The following is a 25,628-nucleotide window of genomic DNA, read 5'->3' on the forward strand; positions in this document are numbered from 1 at the left end:
TTAAGGTCAATGTTTGTCCCTAAGTATCAATCCTGCCTTGATCAGCCAACTCAGCAGAGACTGGAGCACTTGTTGAGATCAATCACTCATTTCTCCTAACCTCATGCATTGCTGGCTGTGGGTAGAGTTTATCATTGAGCAGGATGCAACTGATCGCAAAGCTCCAATCTGCTGGCGCAAAACACATTCTACAGCTTCAATTAGCCATGGCCAAGTGGTAGCAACCTCACGTGAGTCCGAATGTTGTGGGCTCAATTCGCACTTTGAGATTTGAACATGCATTCTAGGCTGATGCTTCCAGTGCAGTACTGAGGGATTACTACATCATCAAAGGTGGCATCTTTCAGATGAGAAATCAAACTGTAGCGCTGTCTGTCTTCACATGGGGTACATGATCCCAAGGTAGTATTTGAAGGAAGACTAGGTATCTCTCTGCTGTCCTGTCCTGTACTGAAAACGGACGATCTAGTCTTAATCAAGATTTGTGGGACCTTGCTGTGCACAAATTGCATCCATGTTTCCTACATAACTGAACACTACTTCACTGGGATGTCACAAAATTATGAAAGTTAGTTTTTTTTCCATTGGCCTGAGACCAATGCCTCACTTGAGAATATCCTTAAAAGGTGAACCTTTTTCTTTCTTCTCTCTCTCTCTCTCTCTCTCTCTCATGCTGATTTTGTGGCTCAGCTGTTACAAACACTACAGCCCTACTCAGTCTCATCACCCAGACTGCAGCAATTTCTTCAGCAGGTAGATATGCCTAGGTGAAAATGGCACCCATCAAAAGCCATGTAGTAGAACCGCAGATCGCTCCCAACTGCCGCATTGAATGGTTTTCTGAAACCTTTAATTGAGCACAAAGTCATGACTGTGGCACACCAGGTTGTTTCAATTCAGAAAAGCAAATTGAGACTGTCAAGTTTAATGAAGCGTGGAATTTTTTTTTGGAAAGGAACCAGTAAATGTGGCTGAGGGAAACGAGCAAAAATGTTGTGAAATTTTAAACTGTTAGGAGTTCTGATCACTCATCCGCTCCTAATATTTTCAAAATTTCACACTTATACTTGAAAAATGCTTCTTAGATTACAACTGTGCTGAGAGACTTTGGGCAGTTGGAAAAGTTGCTGTATCAACGCAAGTCATTACCTTTTTTTCCCCAGAGCCAGTGTTTCAGACCAATTTTACAGTAATTAAATAGTAAAAGAAGCAACACTGTGTAAGAAACAAAACTTATACAGCAAGTAATTTGAGTCTGGAATGTACTAACTGAAAATGTGGTGAAGACAGGCTTAATTGAGGCATCCAAAAGGGCATTATTTCTACTTAAATAGTCAGCCACTGTACAGGGTTATGGGGAAGAGTGGGAGAAAGGCACTCGGTCACGAAACGATTTATCCAGTACAGACCCAATGGACTGAATGGTCTCTTGCACCATAACAATTTTGTGATTCTGTGAATGAATAATAGGGTGTGATTAAAAGGTTGCAATCCAAATAAGAGATCTGATGAACAGTAAAGATGATTTCTGAACCACTGATTTGCTTCTGTTTCATCTCGCAAGGCAAGGAAGCTTTATTCAGTTTTTAGTTGATTGCTATAAGACTTGAGTTGATTGGAAAAATCAGCCAAATTCAAATCATCAAATGCATCAGCTTTCCTCACTTTTCAATCTAACTTAGGGGTTCAAATTGTCCACCAAAGACTTGAACACAGAAATTAGGTTAAAGTGGGTATTGCAAATGCTGGAGATTAGAAGTGCTGGAAAAGCACAGCAGGTCAGGGAGCATCTGAGGAGCAGGGAAATTGATGTTTTGGGCAAAAGCCATTCAGGAGATTCCTGATGAATCTTTTGCTCGAAACTTCTATTTTCCTGCTCCTCGGATGCTGCCTGACCTGCTGTGCTTTTCCAGCACTACTTTAATCTTGATAGAATTTAGGTTATCATTCACCTCCAGTACTCAGGGAGAATTCAACAGCTAGAATGCTGTCTGTTCTGAAGGACATAAAATGTCCCATTACAGTATTTCAAAATAGAGCAGTGTCTTGTAAACTTTATCTCTCAACCTACACCATAAAAAGCATTATCTAATCATTGGCACAGAGCAAGTCTTGCTGTGTGTATTTTCACTGTCACATTGTCTACAATGGAGAATTATAGCAAGAAATGATCTTGGATTGGAAGATTGGGTAGGTATGTTGAGAGGTTTGGAAGGATGTGGACTAGGAGCAGGCAGGTGGAACTACTTTAGTTTGGGATTATGTTTGGCATGGACTGGTTGGATTGTGGAATCCATATGGGTGGGGGTTTAAAAAAAGGATATAGTCTATAGGCCCCTTATATACTGACAGTAACTGTGATAGGATAGAGAATAAGTCAGGAGGTAAAGAAGAGATCGAAAAGCAGTATGTTAATCATGGGAGACTAGCAATGCTAAGGTATATGAGGCTATGGGTCAAGTCTTGGATAACAGGATTAGAAAGTTAGGTGCTTGTTTTTGACCGGTGCAGACTGGATGGGCTGAAGGCCTATTTTTTATGCGGGAGACAGTTATATCTCCATATTGCCATTCCTTCTCTGTGGCTGGGTCAAAATCCTGGAGCTCCCTCCCTCGCAGCACTGTGGGTGTACTTACACCGCATGGACTGCAGTGGTTCAAGAATGCAGCTCCGTGCCACCACCTCAATGGGCGGTTAGGGACGGGTAATTCGTGTTAGCCCAGCCGGTGATGCCCACGTCCTATTAATGAATTAACAAAAAGGACTGCAAAACGGGTACCTTAAGGTTGTGGAAGACGCTGTCGTAAATATGACTCGAGGGCTTGGTGTCATTTAATTTAGGGTGGGCACCTGAGGGTATTGATGCTTCCCAGATCCTGAACACTAAGCCGCGAAAGGTTTCAACTTGCTCTCTTTTTTTTTCTATGGGATAATGAAATGCAGCCAGGCCTATTGCTTAGCGAGGAGAACCTTCTCGGATCCTTACCCCTTCCCGTTTTGGGAGAGCCTGCCATTTTGAATACTCCGTGCTGTTATTACTGAAAAGTTGTAACGGTTCTCTGCACCAATCGTCACTGAGCGAGGTCAGGAAAGGGTGGGGGGACGAGAGGCGTGTTTTGCCTGGGTGAGAGCACGTGGTTTACAAAAGTGTCCCGCAATCCGCTGCAGAGCCTGAGCACAGAGCCGCTGAGAGGAGCAGCAGCAAATAGGCCATGGCTCCTCCTCTTAAAGTCTGCATCGTTGGATCTGGCAACTGGTAGGTTTGAGTCAGTCCCTGCTTGTTAACGTAATGTACGTTTCACTTGGTGTCATTTCAGGCCTTTATGTTTCGTATTTCTTTTGGTATAGGTAGTACAAAAAATGTTCTTTTTTGTTTGGTTTGTGCACTACTTGAGTTAAAAAGGGCATGTGTCGGCCCCCATATTGATTCGGACTCACTGCAGTGTTCAAAACCAGATTCGTTCAGAAAAAAAAGTGTTTCATTTATCTGTACCAGTTCGCTGAGTTGCATTTAATTCGATTGTACTTTCCCAAATACCATATGAGCAAGTGGTTTGCCTGTGTTTAGTCAGAATCGAAAAGTGTGTTGCTGGAAAAGCACAGTAGATCAGGCAGCATCCGAGGAGTAGGAGAGTCGAAGTTTTGGGCAAAAGCCCTTCATCAGGAATGAGGGGTGGCCCGCTGGGCCTGGGGTGTGGGGTGGAGGTAGCTGGAAAGGTGGATAGACGTGAGGATAAAGGTGATAGGTCGGAGAGGAGGGTGTAGCGGGTAGGTGGGAAGGAAGATTGACAGGTGGGACAGGTCATGAGGGTGGTGCTGAGCTGGAAGGTTGGAACTGGGGTAAGGTAGGGAGAGGGGAAATGAGGAAACTGGTGAAATCCACATTGATCCCATGGGGTTGGAGGGTCCTGAGGCAGAAGATGAGGCATTCTTCCTCCAGGTGTGGGGTGGTTAGGGTGTGGCAATGTAGGAGGCCCAGGACTTGCATGCCCTTGGGAGGGGGATGTTAAAGTGTTCGGCCACAGGGCAGTGGGATTGTATCATGTGTGTATCCCAGAAATGTTCTGAAACATTCCGCAAGTGCATTCCGCCTGAATGTGGTCTGATCGCTTACAGCAGTCTGATGTAAAATAATCCAGTGAGACCACCATGTACATAGCCACAGGGTGAAACCATTCAGCCCCTTGAAACTATTCCCCCCTTCAGTGAGATTGTGGCTGATGCATGACTGAACTCTATATACCTGCCTTTGCCCTATTTCTCTGTCAATCCCAGATTTGAAGTGAACAATTGATCAAACATCCAGAAAGTGTCCCAAAAACTTACCACCCTTTTTGTGCTCCTGAATTTCACTCCTAAAAGATCTGGCTCTAATTTGCTGCTAATGCTAGCTTCTTCAAGCAGTGAAATAATTTGTCTGTATTCATTCTAACTGTTCCCCTTAATAGCTTGATTGATCAAATCACCCCTTAGCCTTTGAGCTTCTCATCAATTATGCAGTGTCACTTTCTTGTTCATGTTGTGAATTTGGGTGTTGGTAGAGATTAAAATTATTGGGAATCAGGAATGGTACTACAGAATGACCATTGTAGTTTTAGGGTCCAGTGGAATATCAGTGCCAATGTTTAAAGTTATTTCAGAACACAAGCGACAGGAGCAGCTTGCTCCATTATTCATTAAAAGCATAGCTTCCCACACTAACCTCATGTCAAAGAATCATACAGTACGGAAACAGACCCTTCGGTCCAACCAGTCCATAATCAACATAATCCCAAATTAAACTAGTCCCACCTGCCTGCTCCTTCAGATCCCTCCAAACCTTTCCTATTCATGGATGTAGGTTTGTACGCTGAGCTGGAAGGTTCATTTTCAGATGTTTCATCACCATGGTAGGTAACATCTTCAGTGAGCCTCCAAATGAAGCACCAGTGGTGTCGCCTGCTTTCTATTTATATGTTTGAGTTTCCTAGGGTTGATGTCATTTACTGTGGTGACATCATTTCCTAAGGTAATGCCATTTCCTGTTCTTTTTCTCAGGGGGTGATAAGTGGGATCCAAGTCAATGTGTTTGTTGATAGAGTTCCGGCTGGAATGCCATGCTTCTTGGAATTCTCGTGCATGTGTCTGCTTGGCTTGTCCTAGGATGGATGTGTTGTCCCAGTCAAAGTGGTGTCCTTCCTCATCTGTCTGTAAGGAGACGAGTGAGAGTGGGTCATGTCGTTTTGTGGCTAGTTGATGTTCATGTATCCTGGTGGCTAGTTTTCTGCCTGTTTGTCCAATGTAGTGTTACAGTCCTTGCACAGTATTTTGTAAATGACGTTAGTTTTGCTCATTGTCTGTATAGGGTCTTTCAAGTTCATTAGCTGTTGTTTTAGTTGTTGATGGGTTTGTGGGCTACCGTGATGCTAAGGGGTAGGTTGGCAGTCATTTCCAAGATGTCTTTGATGTAGGGGAGAGTGACGAGGGTTTCTGGACATGTTTTGTCTGCTTGTTTGGGCTTGTTGCTGAGAAACCTACTCAAAAAAACCTCAGAAATCTGGAGAAATAAATAAGGCAGATGTCCAAAAAATGAAACCAGATGGATCCAACATACCACGCTTCGACAGATTACCCAAAATTCACAAACCAGGAGCACCCCCCCCCCCCAGACCCATAGTCTCGCTACCTGGAAACTTACACGAAAAAGGCAGCTAATGAACTTGAAAGACCCTACACAGACAACAAGCAAAACTAATGTCATTTACAAAATACCGTGCGAGGACTGTAACAAACACTACATTGGACAAACAGGCAGAAAACTAGCCACCAGGATACATGAACATCAACTAGCCACAAAAAGACATGACCCACTCTCACTAGTATCCTTACATTCAGATGAGGAAGGACACCACTTTGACTGGGACAACACATTCATCCTTGGACAATCCAAACAGAGACACGCACGGGAATTCCTAGAAGCATGGCATTCCAACCGGAACTCTATCAACAACATATTGACTTGGATCCCATTTACCACCCCCTGAGAAAAAGAACAGGAAATGACATTACCATAGGAAATGATTTCACCACAGGAAATGACATCACCAACCCAAGGAAACCCAAACACACAAATAGAAAATGGGCTCCACCACCAGTGCTTCATTTGAAGGCTCACTGAAGATGTTGCCTAGTATGGTGATGAAATGTCTGAAAACGAACCTTCCAGCTCAGGGAGCAAACCTCCATCCAGAACCTTAACCTGGGCTACAAATCTTCTCAAAAGTCGCTGTCCTATTCATGTACTTACCTAAATGACTTTTAAATGTTGTAACTGTACCTGCATCCACCACTTTCTCTGGAAGTTCATTCCACGCATGAACTACTCTCTGTGTTTAAAAAATTGCCCCTCATGTCTTTTTGAAATCTTTCAGCTTAATAATATGCTCCCTCGTCTTGAAATCCCCCACCCTAGGGAAACGACACTTTACTTATACCCCTCATGATTTTATATACCTCTATCAGGCCACTCCTCAACCTCCTACGCTCCAGTGAAATAAGTCCCAACCTTTCTTTTTAACTCAAACCTTTCATACCCAGCAACATCCTGGTAAATCTCTTCTAAACTCTCTCTCTCTAGCTTAATAATATCCTTCCTATAACTGGGTGACCAGAACTGGACGTAATATTCCAGAAGAGGCTTCACCAACGTCCTTTGAGTCTTTTATGCCCCCTGTGCTTAACTAGTTGCTGCAGTTGGCCCAGTTCATTGGCTTTTTCAAAGTCTTGCCCTCTGCACTTGCTATGCCAGCAGTATAGAGGCAGGGAAGCAAGTGGCAGTTAATCACAGTGCTGTAAATTTTAGATTAGATTAGATTTCCTACAATATGGAAACAGGTCCCCTCGGTCCAACAAGTCCACACCGACCCTCTGAAGAGTAACCCACCCAGACCCATTCCCCTACCCTATATTTACCCCTGACTAACACTGGTGTAAGTCAGCATGGCCATTTTGTCTGGCCTGCACATCTTTGGATTGTGGAAGGAAGCTGGAGCACCTGGAGGAAACCCACACAGACACCTGGGACCCTGGTGCTGTGAGGCTAACCACTGAGCCACCATGCCGCCCTGTCAGTAAGTCTCAGTGCTCAGGGTGGCATGTGAAGCATGCTGGAGAACACTGTAGAAAAGATTCCTCTGACTGAAATCAGGCAAATGGCGTTTCCATCCCGGTTTGAGCAGTATCAATTGGATCAGATATAATGTATTTATTTCACATTGTTGAAGAATTAATATTTTGCAATTCTTGTCTCACTGCAATTTGGTCATTTTACAAACAAATACAGGCAGCAAATAACTGAAACTGAAATGAAAAGGGAAAGGAGACAGAAATGGAACAAAATTAGACTGTACTCGTGACACTACAATTGGTTTCAATGTCCCAGAGTTTGAGAGGGGAAATCCTATCAGGAAAGGTTCCTGATTCCAATTGCTACCCAGTGAGCCCTTCTTGAGCACATGTGTGAGTGTAGACGTTTGTGGCAACTGGATAGCAGCCTCCCATGGTTGAATGTCACGTTAACATTCGTGCGAGGTGAAAATGAGGAATCCTTGGTGTGCTACCAACAAGTACTGTAGAACTGTATGTCATTGTGCATCAGTGCATACAGTTTGGTGGATGAGGTGTTTTTTTTTAAAGAAATGGGGCAAATATAATCACATTACTATCATTTTTTGTACATTCATCAAAACCAGATAGTGCTCAACGTGGAGACCTCTCTGTGTTTGAGCATGGACTGTGGAGTTCCATCGTTGGTGGCTGGGCCATCTGACCATTGCTTTGTGTTTGTCTTCGAAAGCAATATTGATTGCTCGGGAGATGGCGACCTGTCAAAATTTTGTGCTAACTTGCAAAGTATTTTAAATTGTACTTAGTGCACTGAAAAATCATAAATCTCTATGTACTGTTGGGGAAAAAAACATTTTGCTGCAACTTTCTATCTACTCATCAGGACAACTCACAAGAATACCAGTTTAGTGGGAAATCTTGAATTGCATGAGAGAAGAGTGCTGATTGGTTGGGAAGTGGACTCTGATTAGTAAAGGTGTTGGAATGGAGAATGCACTAGTTTGTGATGAGTGGCAATTAACTGCCAGGCTTTGTTTCAATTTTGAGGCAGATAGGTTGACTCTGACTAGTCGAGGCATTGCCCAGAAAAATGAGCCAGTGAACAGCTGTCACCTATTTTGTTGGTTTGAAATGGGTGCAATGCCTGTACACATTCTCTTTCTGTTTGCAAAGATCAGGGCCCTGTGCATTACTATATGCAGCTTTCCAACACATGCATATGAGCAACATTGTGAGCCCAACTGACAATTGGCTTGTTTCTCAGGGTGATGCCTAGACCAATCAGAGTAGTCTGTTTTAAACAGACCGAAACCTGGCAGTTAACTGTCGTTCCTGATAAAGGGCTTTCGCCGGAAACATCGTTTTTCCTGCTCCTCGGATGCTGCCTGACCCTCTGTGCTTTTCCAGCGCCACTCTAATCTCCAGCATCTGCACTACTCACTTCTGCCTAGTTAACTGTCAGTCCTAATTAACTGGTGCGTTCTTCATGGCAAACTTCTACGAATCAGAATTTACTTACCAACCAATCAGTGTTCTCCTCTCATGCAGTATAAATGTTGGTTTGCCGCTTAAATTGGTATTCTTGCAAAAATGTCCCAATGTTGAAGGTTTTTGTATGACACACAAAATGGGTCTTCTTTTCAACAATACTCAAAATCTCAAGTACAGAAGTGTTATAACGCAGAAGGAGGTCGTTTGATCCATCATGCCTGCACCGGCTCTTCAAACAAGCGTCATTCCCTCCCTTGTGCCAATCTCCTGCCATTTCCCCCGTATCCCTGTACCCCATTTCTATCCCAATAACCATCCAATGCCCCTCTTGAATACCTCAATCAAACCTGCCTCCCCCACATTCCCAGGCAGTACATTCCAGACCCTAACTACTCGCTGGGGGAGAAAGGTTTTCCTCACCTCCCCCTCACTTCATTCCTTTCAATCTCTGTCCCTCTCATTCTTGTCCCTTTTCCATGTGGGAACAGTTTCTCCCTATCTACTCTGTCCAGCCCCCTCTCCCCATGATGTTGGAACCCTCTCTCAGATCTCCCTCTCAGCCTCCTTCTCCCCAAGGAGAACAGTCCCAATGTCTTCAATCTCTCCTCCTCACTGAAGTTTCTCATCCCTGGAACCATTCTGGTAAATCCCTTCTGCCCTCTCTCTCCAATGTTTTCACATCTTTCTTATAGTGTGGGGCCCACAACTGGACACAACCCTCCAGCTGAGGTCTAACAAGGGTCTTGTACAAGTTCAACATCCCCTCCCTGCTCTTGTTCTCTATGTCCCTATTAATAAAGCTGAGGACACTGTGTGCTTTATTAACTGCTCTCTCCACCTGTCCTGCCACCTTCGATGATCTGTGCACAGATACACCCAGCTCCCTCTGCTCCTGCACCCCCTTTAGAATTGTCCCCCTGATTTTAGATTGTCTTTCAATGTTCTTCCAACTAAAGTGCATCACCTCACACTTCACTGCATTGAACCTCATCTGTCACCTCTCCGCCCACTCCACCAACTTGTCAATGTCCTGCTGTGGAGCTCCACACTGTCCCCCACACAGTTTACAAACCTGCCAAGTTTAATGTCATCTGCAAACTTTGAAATTCACACCTGCCCACCGAGGTACAGATCATTAATGTACATCCAGAAGCCACAGAGGTACAGATCATTAATGTATATGCAGAAAAGCAGGGCCTCAATGTTGGCTGGGGGGGAGGGGGTGGTGTTCATTTTGTTTGCCTTTATACTTCTGATTTCTGCTGTCCAATTTTCACCTGATTGTACGAGGTTTAAACTTAGAACAGTAATGAATCTTCTAAGGCTTAGCCCAGCTGTTGGAAAGTTATATCAAGGACTCGACTGTATAATCTACTGTAAATTTGATTGCTAGCCAGTGACTTTGGCAGTTTGCTTTGTGCACATGCTGTGGTAATGCTAATGACTAGTGATTCCATTTAAAAACTAAAATATTTTGTTTGTGTTATCATTCAGAGGATTAAGCAAAGTGTTGCATTTTATGTGCATGGAGAGTAAACTGGAGCATGAGAGAGAGAGATTTGTATTTCTTTAGTGCATTTCACAATCTCTGGATTTCGCAAGAAAACATTACGGCCAGCGAAGTACTTCTGATGTAGTCACTGTTGTAGGAAATACAACAGTGAATTTTCACACAGAGGGCTCCCTCAAACAGCCATGTGATAATGACCAGATAATCAGGTTTAGTCTTGTTGGTTGAGGGATAAAATACTAGTAAAGACACCAGTGAGAGCTCCTCTTCAGAATGCCATGGGATTTCATATATCCACCTGGGGGAGTGAGCAAAGCATCCATTTAATGTCTCATTGAAAAGACTGGTTGGTCTTCCTTTAGCAGTTGGAGTTGTGACCACCTTACAGAAAGGGCTTTTTTGTCTTAATTTATCCAACAATTCAAACGAGCAAACTTTTAAATGTCTGATTTGGAAATTTAGTTTATGGGCGGCACGGTGGCTCAGTGGTTAGAACTGCTGTCTCACAATGCCAGGGACCCAGGTTCGAACCCAGCCTCAGGCGACTGTGTGTGGAGTTTGCACATTCTCCCCGTGTCTGCGTGGGTTTCCTCCAGGTGCTCCGGTTTCCTCACACAGTCCAAAGATGTGCAGGTCAGGTGAATTGGCCATGCTAAATTGCCCATAGTGTCCAGGGATATGTAGGTTAGGTGCATTAGTCAGGGGTAACTATAGGGTAGGGTACTGGGTCTGGATGGGTTACTGTTCGGAGAGTCGGTGTGGACTTGTTGGATTGAAGGACCTGTCTCCTTGCTGTAGGGATTCGATGAAGTGGAACTAGCCCTTTTTTTTAAACATTAACTCATTCCAGGCAAAAGCCTGTTGAAGTCAAAACCAGTTTTGTGTTAACCTTCCATATGAGTTTGGACACCTCGAGTAAATGTGCAGCAAAGACCCTTGCTTCAGGCTGTCCCTCCGTTTGTTCAGGCTGCTGGTGGCAACTCAAATGGGGAAGGTCTGTGATGTTTGAGTGTTTACAACATGGAATCAGGCCATTTGGCCCATCTGCCCTCTGCTGGTGTTTCTGCTTTGCATGATATTCCTTCTGCCCAGCTTCAACTCCCCTCCATCAAGGACCCAGGACTTTTCCTGATCTCTCTGATTCTGAATCCACCAAGCCAAGGCAAGGCACAAGTTTCTAATAACAAAAAATGCCAACTAAGAATTTGGGCAGGCCATTCATGAAGTCTCTCGATCCACTGCTAGACCATAAGTCAGCTGTATCTTAATTCCATCCATCCACCCACTCACCTTGGTTCCATAGCCTTTAGCACCCTTACCCAATCAAACAAATTAATCAGTATTGAGAGTGTGGTGCTGGAAAAGCACAGCAGGTCAGGCAGCATCTTAGGGACAGGAGAATTGATGTTTCAGGCATAAGCCCTTCATCAGGATTCCGAAATGTCGATTCTCCTGCTCAGATGCTGCCTGACCTGTTGTGCTTTTCCAGCACCACACTCTCGACTCTGATCTCCAGCATCTGCAGTCCTCACTTTCTCCAAATCAATCAGTGGAACTAGGTAAAATGATGCGAATGCTAGTTTGCTCAGGTAAAGACAGAAACTACAGGTCTGGCAGCATCTATGAAGAAAGAAACAGTTCCTCTATAAAACCAACCTTCTTCCTTTGTCAAACTGACGTTTCACTTCTGAAGGTGCCACTTGATGTGGCACGGTTGTAGATAGTTGGCAGATGAGGATAGATACCTCAGGGGAGCAATCTGAACAGCAGCCTAGATTCTAGCATCAGCATCACTCATGGGAGAGCATATTTACTTTTAATCAGAGGGCTAGAGGTTCAAGAACCACTCCCAAGAATGAAGCACATAATTCAAGGTGACACTCCCCCAAAAAACTGTCCACCATTGATAAGGCACAAGTCACAAGTGTGATAGAAAACTTCTATCACATTTCAGCAGAGCTTTCTCAGAAGACGTTTAAAGGAATTTTGAAAGCGAGAACCTACAACTCTTCAACTGCTTATCGTTAGCCAATCCTCCCATCCTCAGCAAGGAATTCTAGACAACTAACTCCAACTTTGGGTTTTTGGACTTCATCTTAAGAGCAAGGACATTAATAAACTGTTGTTTTATTGAGTTATCTCTACATCTTGTGTGTTTCTAAGTGTGCTTGTGTTGTGGATTTTTCCCCAGGTCTAAGAGTGTGTGAAACAAAACAACTCCGTGCAAAGTCAGAGCCCACAAGCAGACGGAGTGTGGGAAATATGGTCCACTGTGTTTTTCTAACATGTTGTGAACTAAATAATAATCTACTTATGGACAGGTGATGAGAAGAGGGAGAGAGATTTGTTTTATAACCCTCAGTCTGTCTGTAATTACAACAGTTGGCCATGACTTTCTCGAGGGTAAACCGGCAGTAGATGCCAGTTTAGCCAACATGCCCACATCTAACAAGTAAATCAAAACTCCTCTTGCACAATATTACAGGAACTCCCATCCTCTGGCTGAGAAATTATAGGAAGGATGTTGTTAAACTGGGAAACATTTACCAGAATGTTGCCAGAACCAAAGGGTTTGAGTTCTAATTGAATTGAATTGATTTTATTGTCAGTACCGAGACACAGTGAAAAGCTTTGTCTTGCGAGCAATACTGGCAGGTCACAGAGTTAAGTAGAATAGATAAGTAAATAATAGGTAAACAGCAGCAAAAACAAAAACACAGGTCCAGGCAAATGTTAAGAGTTTGTGAGTCCATTCAGTATTCTAACAACAGTAGGGTAGAAACTGTTTTGAAACCGGCTGGTGCGTGTGTTCAGGCTTCTGTACCTTCTCCCCGATGGTAGAGGTTGTAGAAAAACATTGCCAGGGTGGGATGGATCTTTGAGAATGCTGGCGGCCTTTGTGATTGTCCGGGTCGGGTTCACCACTCTCTGTAACCGTCTCCGATCTTGAATGGTACAGTTGCCATACCAGGTAGTGATACATCCAGACAGAATGCTCTCGATGGCACACCTATAAAAGTTGACAAGGGTATTCGCCGTCATGCCAAATTTCCTCAGCTGCCTGAGGAAGAAGAGACGTTGTTGGGCCTTTGTAACCAGTGCGTCCACATGAAGTGTCCAAGAAAGCTTGTTGTGGATGACCCACTCCCAGGAGCTTGACACTCCCCACTGGTTCCACTCTGTGCTGTTAATGTGTGTGTGTGGGGGGGGGGGAAGGGGAGGCATGAGTAACATCCTGTCGAAAGTCAATAATGAGTTCCTTGGTTTTGCTGGCATTGAGAGCTGGGTTGTTCTCAGTGCACCATTTTTCCAGGTCTTCCACCTCACATCTGTAGTCTGTTCATCGCCATCTGAGATTTGACAGACTACGGTGGTGTCATCAGCGAACTTGTAAATGGCATTAGTCTGGTATTTGGCGACGCAGTTATGGGCATACAGTGAGTACAGTAGGGGGCTGAGTACGCACCACTGGGGGGCTCCAGTGTTGAGTGTTAGTGACGATGAAATATTGTCCCCAGTCTTCACTGATTGTGACCTGTGGGTCAGGAAACTGAGGATCCAGTTGCAGAGAGTGGGGCTTAGATCGAGATCACTAAGTTTAGTAATCCGTCTCAAAGGGATAATAGTGTTGAAGGCTGAACTGTAGTCAATGAGTAGGATTCTTACGTATCTGTTCTTGGTGTCAAGATGTTCTAGGGAGAAGTAAAGGGCAAGTGATATGGCATCTGACGTGGATCTGTTGGTCCGATAGGCAAATTGGAGTGGGTCAAGAGTAGTGGGCAGGTTGGAGTTGATTAATGCCATGACCAGCCTTTCAAAGCACTTCATAACCACCGAAGTTAGGGCCACTGGGCGATAGTCATTGAGACATGCTACATGAGCCTTTTTAGGTACAGGGATGATGTTGGCCCTCTTGGAACAGGCAGGGACAGTGGCCTGCTGCAGGGAGAGGTTGCAGATGTCCGAGAAGACCTCTGCCAGTTGATCTGCACATGCTCTGAGTGCACGGCCTGGTACTCCGTCTGGTCCCATCGCTTTCCTTGGATTCACAGGAAGGAAAACTGATCTGACCTCTGATGCAGTGACTGTTGGGATAGGTTCGTCAGGACTTGTCGGAATGGATGTTACCTCTCCGCCAAAATTCTGTTCAAAGCGAGCATAGAAGGCGTTGAGACGATCTGGGAGGGATGTGTCATTATCTGCTATCTTGCACTGCTTCTTAGAACCTGTGATGTCATTCAGTCCTTGCCATAGTCGCTGGGTGTCTGTCTGGGTCTCGGGTTTGGATCGATATAGGTCCTTGGTTGTCTTAATGGCTCTGTGAAGGTCATACTTGGATTCCTTATATTTGAGTGGGTCTCCCGATCTGAAGGCCTCATGCCTGGTTATTAGCAGGTTCTGTATGTCCTGATTTATCCAGGGTTTCCTGTTGGGGAACACCCAGGTTGACTTCCTCGGTATGCAGTCCTCCACACACCTTGCTGATAAAGTCTGTGACCGTGATGGCGTACTCATCCAAGGTACCTGCTGACTGTTTGAATACGGCCCAATCAGCCGATTCCAGCCATAACCGGAATTGATCCTCTCCCTCTGCCGACCAGCACTGGACCTGTATCCACGAGGGGAATCTCGCTTAATCGTTTGCCTGTAAGCCGGGAGAAGAAATACGGCATTGTGGTCGGAGTTTCCGAAAGGAGGGTGGGGGGTGGAGCGGTACGTGTAGCAATGGTCTAAAATGTTTGTGCTCCTGGTGGACCAGGTAATGTTCTGGTGGTACTTGGGCAACACCTTCCTTAGATTGAAGTCACCAGTTACAATAAACAGGGCCTCGGGGTGTTAGTGGTGGAGTACAGCACATCCAGAGCTTCCTCAACCTTTGCTTGTGATGATATGTACACAGCAGTTACTATAGCAGCGGGAAATTCCTGTGGTGGATAGAAGGACCGACATTTGATGATGGGGAGTTCAACGTTTGGGGAGCAATGGCTGCCCAGGGTTGCAATGTCCGTGCAGCACAAGTTGTTGATTATGAGGAGAGACTGGATAGGCTGGACATTTTTCCCTGGAACATTCGAGGCTGAGGGGTGACCTTATAGAAGCATATGAAATCATAAGGGGCATGGATGGGGTGAATAGCCAAAATCTTTTTCCAGTGGTAAGGGAGTCCAAAACTAGAGAGCATAGGTTTATGGTGAGAGGGGAAAGATTTAAAGGAGACCTAAGGGGCAACGTTTTCACACACAGGGTGATGCGTGTCTGGAATGAGCTGCCAGAGGAAGTGGTGGAGGCTGGTACAATGACAACATTTAAAAGGGATCTGGATGGGTATATGAATAGGAAGGGTTTGGAGGGATATGGGCCAAATGCTGGCAGATGGGACTGGATTTATTTAGGATATCTGGTCAGCATGGGCGAGTTGGACTGAAAGGTCTGTTTCCATGCTGTACATCTCAATGACTCTAAGCTGAGGCAGGTGGGCATGAAAGACCTGTGGCATGAGTTAAATAACAGGAGCATCTTCCTGGTGACCTGACTAATGCTGAACTTCAATCAACACCAGTAAAAATTGATGATCTGGTTATTTATTTCATTGCCAATGGTATCTTGCTGCACCCAAAATTACAGCAGTGAGTCCCCTTTAAACATCCTTTTGTTGTAAAGAGCTTTGTGCCCTCTCAAAAGTTGTGAAAGGCGCCGTGTCAATGCACGTCGCTTCATCAAGTGCAAGTTATTTTCCGACCAATGTCATCTTTCTGCCCCCTCCCTCAACTCCACAGGGGATCAGTCATCGGAAAAATCATTGGAGAAAATGCGGCTGAAAGTAAGATGTTTGACAGCACTGTTTACATGTGGGTGTTTGAAGAGCTGGTAAACGGCAGGAAGTTAACAGAAATCATAAACACTGAGCATGAGAACGTGAAGTACCTCCCGGGATGCAAGCTACCAGCCAATGTGGTGAGTGCTGTTCAATTTTGGCTCGAGACAATGCAACCGCTTAGCAAAGGGGAGCGGTTATCATGCTGTATATCTGTCTGTTATATGTCAGAGCTAGGAGCTATGAGTGGAAGTGATTCAGTAGGGAACACTCTCACAGCTGCACCTGGTAATCTTGTACTGTGAGAGAACCAGTAGGGACGGCCTGACGAAGCCTTCACCTGGATAGTCTGCCTGAAGGATTCAACAAGATAAGAGTTCTCCTTACTTAAAGCACGCTTATCCAAACATCACAAAACGTATATATAGCAAACGTTTTATTGACTGGCACCTATGGGATCAGGAATGTGTGGTTAATCAGATATTCCGGATAATCAAGAGGTCCATATAATCAATGTAAAAATACGCAATGAGGAATAGAAATGTAATGCAGGAGGTTTTTACATCACTATTATACTTGATTTACAGCATAAATCACTCAAATAATTTGCCTTAATACTGGCAGAGAGCCTTCTCACTCACACCCTCAACTGACCACTCAGACATCGCAGGATTACAGTAAATGTCCAGTATTTCAAGGATATAATTTTTGCCAGGTTATTGAAAGTACCAGTTCATAAGATGCTGGTTAAAACAAAGCTTGCTGCATTGACACTTCCTGGTGACAGTACATGTTGGTAACCAACCAAAAGCGCTTTAAATTGAATTTACTGCTGATCTCTCAGAAAAATGACCCACATAAGTGCCAGAAGGTAGACTGAGTAAATTTGACGAAGGCTAAAAAAGCAAATGTCTTCCAGCACAGCATTGAATGCACAGCAATTCAAGCCATTTATGTAAAAATGCAAGCTGGCTTTCACTAGTTACCTCAAAGACATATCGTAAAAAGTGAGTATGGCTCTACCTGTCTATGGGCAGGGGATATAGGATTGCATTTATTTAACAACCTGGAACTGTCAGAAGAGGCCACAAAAAAGCCAAGTGGATATTATGACAGATTCAGCACCCATCTCCAACCAAAATTGAATGTTGGCATGAATTTCAAGACTCTAGACAGGATATAGGTGAAACTATAGACAACTTTGCAACACGATTGAAAAATGCAGCCAGTAAATGCAGTTTTAAGGACCGAGTCAAAAGGCTAGTTGATCAACTACTGCACACTCTGAAATACAGAAAGCAGTCATTGGAAAGGACAAGCTCACAATTTCTCAGGCTGTAGACACAGAGGACACTAAGCAATGAACAGACTGGTGAAGAGACTACGCTACTAGACTGCTGGCCTTCAGATCAGCCAAGAGAAAGCCAGCAGCAGAACAGCAATGAGCATTGCCAACTGGTGGGAAAGCTCTGGAAGAGTGTGTCAACAATGAAAACACAATCGATAAACCCTAAAAGCTGTAAAACAGCATGAAATGTGAGGATGCAACAGCATCCAGAGGAAAGAAAGTCATAAAAATCCAGCAATCGGAGAAAGGCTCAGGAATAAGCCCATTTCACAAATCTGAAGGTGAAATGCAGAGGAGCAGCATCCCACTCAGACCATAACGGAAGATCTTCCCCCATGAGTAGGGGCTAATGAAGGTTATCATGCTAACAGCATACAGGGGAACAGCAATTTGTTATCTGTGAACAGCCCAAATCAGAGGGATACTGAAACAAGGTGTCCTGCTATCCCGGGTGAGAGCTGTTGTGGAGAGCCGTAGATTATCTTAGCAAGCAACAGGGAGCAGGAGGTGGCACTGAGCGCTGAAGAGCTACCATCAGTCTGAGGGCAGGGAGATCTGGTACAAATGGACCCCAGAGTGTTTTTTTTTTAAATATATTTTTATTGAAAAAATAGTTTTTTTTGATATTACAACAAGTACAAAACAATACAATTCAAAACAGTACAAAAAAACAACCCAAATAAAAAATAAATTTTAAAATAATCCCCAACCTACCGTCATGTACAAATGTATAAACATATATAGAAAAATATAGAATTTAAAAAACCCAAAACTGGCTATTTAACTAGATAAATAAACAACCAACAACAAACTAATAAATAGTAATAACTCAGCCCAGCCAAACAAAACACTCATACGTTCACAGTTCCTTCTCCCTGGATATTGGACTCGTAAAACACAATCATTACGGCTATATAAAAGCCCTTGTTAGTGTGGCAGATAAATTTGTGTCCAGGTATTCCAAAAAGGGTTGCCATGGCTTGTAAAAATTCTCAGTTTTGTGGTGTACCATATTTGTGAGAAAATCCAAGGGAATATGCTCCATAACAATCTTCCGCCAACCCGACAGGCCTGGGGGGGTTTTCAGATATCCAACCTAGCAAGATATTCTTCCTTACACAGAATGTAAGAATATTGAAAAGTTTTTTCTTATGCACGTCTACAGGAAATACAGTCGGCAGGCCCAAAAGGAGAGAGATAGGGTCCTTCTCCACCCCTACACCCAAAATCCTCTCCATTGTGCCTGCCACAGTGCTCCAATATGTTTGAAGCCTATCGCAAGACAATGGGTAAGAGTACCCGTACAGACCTTGCACTTGGGACATGCTGAAGATACTCCTGGTTTAAATTTTGACAAACGGTCTGGGGCTAAGTGGAGAATCCTGGTGGAGAATCTTCAACTGTAAAGCATGGGTCCTATTACAAATCGATATCTTCCTTGCATTCTCCCATGCCTCTGAGGAAACTTCAACACCCAGCTCTCTCTCCCAAATCCTGCAGAGTCAATCAAACTCATCTGATGGGGCACCCCCCAACTGATGATATAAAGTACTGACAGAGAGTGTACTCTTAGCCCTTAGCACCCCCCTCTCTATGTCAGATTTGTAGGGATCAGTCAAAAGTGTGTTTTTTTTTAATAAAATCCCTAACTTGAAAAAAAGAAAGAGGTCTCTATTGTATAACTCGTATTTCTGTACTAACTAATCGAAGGACATCATTACGTCTCCCTCAAATAAACCGCCCATGCAAGACACACCCCTCGCTGCCCAACATTTAAATCCTGAATCTATCATCCCTGGTGGAAAACCTGGCATACCCACTAAAGGCGTAAACAAAGATGTTTTGCCAATATTGTCTTCCCTCTGCCAAATTGCCCTCCATGCTTTAACAGTATTGATGACTCTTGGGTTATGGCAATATTCTCTAATTGTCCTCATTTTGTCCAAAAACAGCAAACTGGTAAGGGGGCACCTTGCCTGGGATATCTAGCCATATTGAAAAAGGATCCCCATAAACCCAAACACTCACGTAGGTCAAAAGCGAGCTTAGTTGGTAATTTTTAATGTTTGGAAGGTCCACTCTCCCCAATCTGTGAGACATTTGTAGTTTAGCTAATTTAATGAGAGGCCGCTTACAATGCCAAATAAAGGAGCTGAACCAGCCATTCAGCCTCCTGAGTGTTTGCTTATTGAAAATCAGAGGGAGCATCCATATAGGGTATAGCGAACAGGGGAGAATATTCATCTTAATAAGCGCTATCCGACCAAACCACGAGACTGGAAGTGCCTCCCATCTTTGGAGATCTTGTTTAATTTTTCCAAATAATCGGATAAAATTGGCTTTGAACAGCCGATCCAGAACTGGAGTGATGAATATGCCCAAATACACACAATGCCCCTGTGACCACCTAAATGGGAATCTATAGTCACCCCGCAAGACCTAGCTCCTTTGTAAGACCACCCATAGGCATAGCTGCGGATTTCACAAAATTAGTCTTGTACCCCGAAAAAGCGCCAAACGCGTGAATGCTCTGTATCAGGCGAGGCACTGAAACTGCTGGATTTGTCAAAAAGAATTACAACATTGTCTGCATACAACGGAATCTGATGTAATTTTGACCCCACTTCTGGAGCTGATATATTGGGAACCCCACAAATGGCCTCTGCCAACGGTTCAATCACCAACGTAAAAAGTAATGGTGAAAGGGGACAGCCCTGCCGGCTGCCCCTAGAAATATTAAAATTGCTTGATCATACCCCATTGGTGATGACCGCTGCGAGAGGGCTATCGTAGAGAACCTTTACCCATATTATGAAGATTTCGCCCAAATTCACCCAACCCCTCCAGAGTATAGAAAATATATGGCCGCTCAACTCGGTCAAATGCCTTTTCTGCATCAAGGGAAATCACCAATCCCTGTATTGACTGCTGTTGGCATGCTTGAATTACATTAAGCAGCCTCCTAACGTTATTGGATGGTCTTCGACCCTTTATGAAACCCATCAGATCCTCTTTAATAAAAGGAGGTAACACAGTCTCCAGCCTTAACGTGAGAGTCTTAGAGAGGATTTTAAAGGCCACATTTAAGAGCGTGATGGACCTGTATGAAGCATAGTCTTACAGGTCCTTCCCTTTTTTAAAGATAAGTAAAATATTGGCCTCTCTCAGAGATGCTGGGAGACAAACATGACTGTATGAATCATTAAATATATTCAGCATTGGGCCTGACAGTATACTTATAAATTCCTTATAGAATTCACTAGGAAGTCCGTCAGGACCGGGCGCCTTTTCACTCTGAAGCTGCCTCACAGCTTTCTGCACTTCTTGCTCTGATAACAGGGCATTGAGAAAGGACTCTTGTTCAGGAATCACACCGGGAGCTTCAGATCCCTAAAAAAGGATTCCATTTTGGCCTGCCCCTCCTCACAATCCTCAGATTGGTATAACTTGGAGTAAAATCTCTGGAACGGCACATTAATCTTTTTAGAATCGCATGTTAGGTTCCCAGACTCTTCCCTAATCGCCGTAATGGCTTGAGGGACGCTCCTTTTCCTGGCGAGATATGCTAAGTATTTGCCTGGCTTGTCACCATGTTCATATAACCTTTGCTTTGCCGTCTGTGTGAGCACAGAATTTAATGCAGACCGCAGCGCCATAATCCTCTGTAGTTTGACCAACGAGAGTCTGTCAAAGTGGGCCTTCTCGGCCGCCTTCAACCGTGCTTCAAGGAGACGTTGCTGCTTACCCTTCTGCTGCTTCCTACTGGCGGAATATGAAGTAACTAACCCCCTCGCATAAGCTTTGGCAGTTTCCCAGAGAACGGATGAGCTATCAACTGAGCCTATGTTAATGTCTAGGAACACCCGAAATTCCCAAGAGAAATACTCCACAAACTTATTATCCTTGAGGATAAAGGACCTCGAACCAGTATCTCGAACCCACTGTAATGTCCTTAATCTTAACCATAAGGTACCCTGGAGCATGATCAGAGATGGCAATATTACCAATCGTACAAGATGCCACCAAATCCAGGGTTACCGCAGGGGTCAGAAAAAAAATCAATCCTAGTGTGATGTCTGTGCGGATTGGAGTAAAATCCCTACCTGTAGGGTGGAGACAGCTCCACACGTCCACCAACCCTCACTCTCCCCACACAGACCCACTAACTGTTTAGTTTGTACAGAGGGTATCAAGGGACCTTTGGGCAACCTGTCTACTGTGGGATCCATGAGACAGTTAAAATCTCCCCCTATAATGATATGCTGGGACTCAAGACCTATCAGTTTAGAAAAAGCGTCTCCCAAACATTTAAAGAGATGAGCTGGAGGGCAATAAACATTTAAAACACTATATTCTTCCCCATTTATCAAGGCTTTAAGAATTACAAACCTCCCGTGTGTGTCATTAACACACTCCAACAACTTAAATGGGAGATTCTTTCTAACCAATATAGCCCTCCCCTACTTCTGGTATTAAATGATGAAAAATAAACTCAGTCAAAGCCATTCTGCTGTAATTTCAGATGCTTCTTGTCATCCAAATGTGTCTCCTGTAACAAAACAATATCCACCTTCTCCTTTCTAAGATTCAAGAGTACCCTCTTCCTCTTAATTGGTGAATGACTTCCCTTGATATTCCAGGTACACCATTTAATCAAATCATTAGCCATAATCTTCTGCAATAACAGTTAAATTCCCTGAACCACAAACTGCTGACCCTTAGTGTCACATGATCCACCAAATATAAAAACTACATAAACTAAAACCACTACATTTAACAAATCTACAAAACTATTGAAAACTAAAAACAACAAAAACCAAAAAAAAACCAACATATAAAGTGCCAACAGCGCTGAGTAGGAGAGCTCACCCCCTGCCCAGAAAGGGCAACTACCCATCCCAAACTGCCCATTAAGTAGGCGTCTAACCATCCCAACCACCTTCACTTCTCCCAGCTAGAGCCACACTGCAAACACAAGCAGAAAAGAATAAACACGCCATAGAATATCGATATGAATAAAAAACATTTTTATTCAGAAAAGGGGGAATAAATACCCCACCCATCTTTTGGTATATCCTAACTTATAAATAGAAAACGTACATTTCAACCGCCGCCAAACATAGTTTAAACCAAATTATTATCAATAGAGGGAAAAAAAGAAAGATGAAGCTCCAACCGGACTTCCTCCGTTTCTTTTACAGAATAATAAACACATACCCAAACTACACTATTTATACATACTGCAATTGTTCAAATTAGGTTAATTTGTTCACAAAGTCTCTTACATCTCTTTGACACGTCAGAGAAGGCATGGATCCATCTAAGGTGTTCCGAAGCACCACTGGATACCTCCGAGAGGTCTGAATCCCAAGCTCCCTCAGTCTTCTCTTGACACCGTCATAGGATTTTCTTTTCTGGATCACTGCCACTGAGAAGGCCTGAAAGAACTTGATCTTAGAGCCCTCGTAAATTAGGGCCTTCGCACCCTTCCTCTGGACTCTGGAAGCCTCCATGACTCTCTCCTTATCCCAGTAATGATGGAACCGCACCAGGAGAGGACGAGGACATTGACCCAGACCCGATCTCCGTGCTGCAGCCAGGTGAGCCCTCTCTATCTTCAAGCCTCTCATGCCAGCCCCAAGTCAAGGAATTTCGGAAGCCAGTCTTCAACAAATTCTGCAGGCCGCTCACCTACCTTACCCTCAGGCAGACCGATGATCTGAATGGTTTTTCTCCTGCCCCTGTTCTCAAGATCATCCACTTGGTCGCACAAATTACAGACCTGCGTCTCCAGGGCTTGGATCTCCTCCTTGGATGAACTGGCATCAGCTTCCACCACTGTGACCCTGTGCTCCACCTCATCCGTCCTCTTCTCCAGGTCTCCCAGCTGCTGCTCATGCTTCTGCAGCATGAGAGAGATTGGAGCCAGCTTCTCTTCAATCTCTTTCCCCTGCATCTTGCGAGATTTCACCAGGGCCTGGAGAGTAATTGGCTCTGAGGCTGTTGCAGGCTGAACTGCAGGCCCAGCCTCGGATGCTCCTCCTCCCTTTCTCAGCATCTCTGGATGGCTGGAAACACAGGTAAGTTAATCTTTAGAAGTTTCTTGGAACTCCACGATCTTTCCGGAGTCCCAAGATATCTCGATGGCCTGGGTTGGGCAGGTTAAAGGACCGTTCTGCCTGTGCTGTGATGCGAAGCTCTGCAGTACGATCTTCTCAGATCACCGCCATCTTGGATCCTCCCACCCAGAGTGTTTTGATCAGTCAGTTGGAGGCTTTGAGGATTTTGAATATACTGTTGACCCAGTGATGGACCAGTGAGTCCCCTTCCACATAACACACTAATCAAACCAGAAGAAATGCCTGAAAGAGAGCTCAAGAGATGGAAGATAAGAAGATGATCACCAGAGCCTACAGATTGGCTCAGTTCCATTGTGGTGAGAGAGAAGACAAATGGATGGCCAGGGATTTGCCTGGATCCAAAGATCTTAATCAATCTTAAGCAAGGAACTAAATGGAGGAAAACAAGTCCAGATTAGATTAGATTAGATTAGATTACAGTGTGGAAACAGGCCTTTCGGCCCAACAAGTCCACACCGACCCGCCGAAGCGAAACCCACCCATACCCCTACATTTACCCCTTACCTAACACTACGGGCAATTTAGTATGACCAATTCACCTAACCTGCACATCTTTGTGACTGTGGGAGGAAACCGGAGAACCCGGAGGAAACCCACGCAGACACGGGGAGAACGTGCAAACTCCACACAGTCAGTCGCCTGAGTCGGGAATTGAACCCGGGTCTCTGGCGCTGCGAGGCAGCAGTGCTAACCACTGTGCCACCGTGCCGCCCACAATCTGTCTCTTAAAGCCAGCTTGGCAAAGAAACCTTTAGACACTCGAAATATAACACAGTATTGGACTCAGAAACAAAGTACGTTTAAGGGCTTCAAGACCCTGGAGCAATTTTGCAATGATATCACAGAGCTGCACATCACCGAGTATAAATGGGTGGCGTTTGAACAGACTGGAAGACCCATGGACATGAAGTAGATGGACTAATCCTTACCTACCGTGGCTGTAAGTCAGAGCCTGGTATATCTTTGATTACCGTGTATAGCAGGATTTAATATTATCACATAATAAATAGTGCTACTTTGAAGTCTAGGCCTGAGGATAGCTCATCAGTTTGCCTTCTCTTTGACCAGTCTGTCTTGATCTGAAGCTCACAGTGTAGCATCAAATCATACCATAAATGGTGGTGGCAACCAAGGGGACTCACTGCTGAAAAAAAATCACGGCAGCAGTGAAGACAGGAAACAGACCTGACATCTCCTGGAGAAGAGAAGGACTTTAAAAAGTAACCTTTTAAAAAAAAATGATCGGTACAGCCTTAACAGCAGCTAACAACCATAAGGTCATAGGGCTGAACTCCTACTGTGAAGTAAACATCTCTGAACAGAAACCTTGTCCAGAATAACCATCACTGTAAGTCACAACAAAAAAACCTTTCATAGCCAGTACAGTACTTGTGAAAAAATCTTTTAAAAAAGCAGTAAGAGCAGTAAAAACCCGTCAGCTAAGGGGGGAAATCTGAATCGAATACCCATGAGAAGCAGCTGATTATCAGACATCCAAAGCACATTTAATCCCTGAAGGGAAAGGACACAAAGGGTTTGTTTACACCCAGTAAGCTGGACTGAGGAGCACAGTTAAGACTTCTTACATCAACTTAACAATATTCTGAACTACGTACTTGACAGCAAAGTTACAGGTACAGGGTTAAAGAATGTCAAAAAGAAAAACGTGGGCAGAAAAAAATGTCCAAACCTACAACTGAGGCTGAAATTGTGTGAAAGTTTAAAATATCGATCAGCAAGAAGGGGGAGTTACTGCAACAAGCGAAAAGCCATGGTGGGAAGTGAACAGTGGACATTGCTGAAGAGTGGGAGATTCCATCATCAAGTTTCTATTTCTGGACCAGGTTGTGTTGTCTCCTCATGGTGTTTGTTATCCAATGTGTTTAGATTGCGGTGCCTGGGCTGCTGGATGCAGCGAGAGATGCCGATATTTTGGTGTTTGTCATGCCACACCAGTTCATCAGAGAGACCTGTGATGAGTTGAAAGGTCACATCAAGCTTTCCAGCATTGGAGTCTCTCTTATCAAGGTACAGCCTGAACCTCAATTATGGGCAGGGTCTTCACTTTTCCCTCTCCCTTCTCCCTCCCCCTGCCAATCTTGCTCTCTTTCTGCCTCCTCTCCCCTTCGTCCTTCCGCTGTGCCTCAAGCCCATCTATTTCTGTTCTCCCTGCTTTCCTTACCCCTGGGGTAACTCTTCCAAACTGCACACTGAACCATC

At 44.3% G+C, this 25,628-nt stretch overlaps 1 protein-coding gene across 2 annotated transcripts in view; it reads left to right on the forward strand.

Moving 5' to 3' along the window:
• Positions 1 to 2,718: 2,718 nt before the first annotated feature.
• The window catches only part of LOC122543291 (glycerol-3-phosphate dehydrogenase [NAD(+)], cytoplasmic-like), a 35,972-nt gene continuing 13,062 nt past the window's right edge, over positions 2,719 to 25,628 (forward strand). Inside the window, exons 1-3 of one of the 2 annotated variants that reach the window (XM_043681798.2) lie at positions 2,719 to 3,256; positions 15,883 to 16,060; positions 25,296 to 25,436. In XM_043681798.2, coding sequence (XP_043537733.2) covers positions 3,213 to 3,256; positions 15,883 to 16,060; positions 25,296 to 25,436 — 363 coding nt within the window. In that variant the 5' untranslated portion in view covers positions 2,719 to 3,212. The remainder of the gene's footprint in view (positions 3,257 to 15,882; positions 16,061 to 25,295; positions 25,437 to 25,628) is intronic. The other variant, XM_043681797.2, reaches the window with a different exon arrangement.

Source organism: Chiloscyllium plagiosum, unplaced genomic scaffold (assembly GCF_037043375.1).
Source record: "Chiloscyllium plagiosum isolate Xiang-an unplaced genomic scaffold, Cpla_swu_hap1 HiC_scaffold_53X, whole genome shotgun sequence".
Classification (NCBI taxonomy): Eukaryota; Metazoa; Chordata; class Chondrichthyes; order Orectolobiformes; family Hemiscylliidae; genus Chiloscyllium; species Chiloscyllium plagiosum.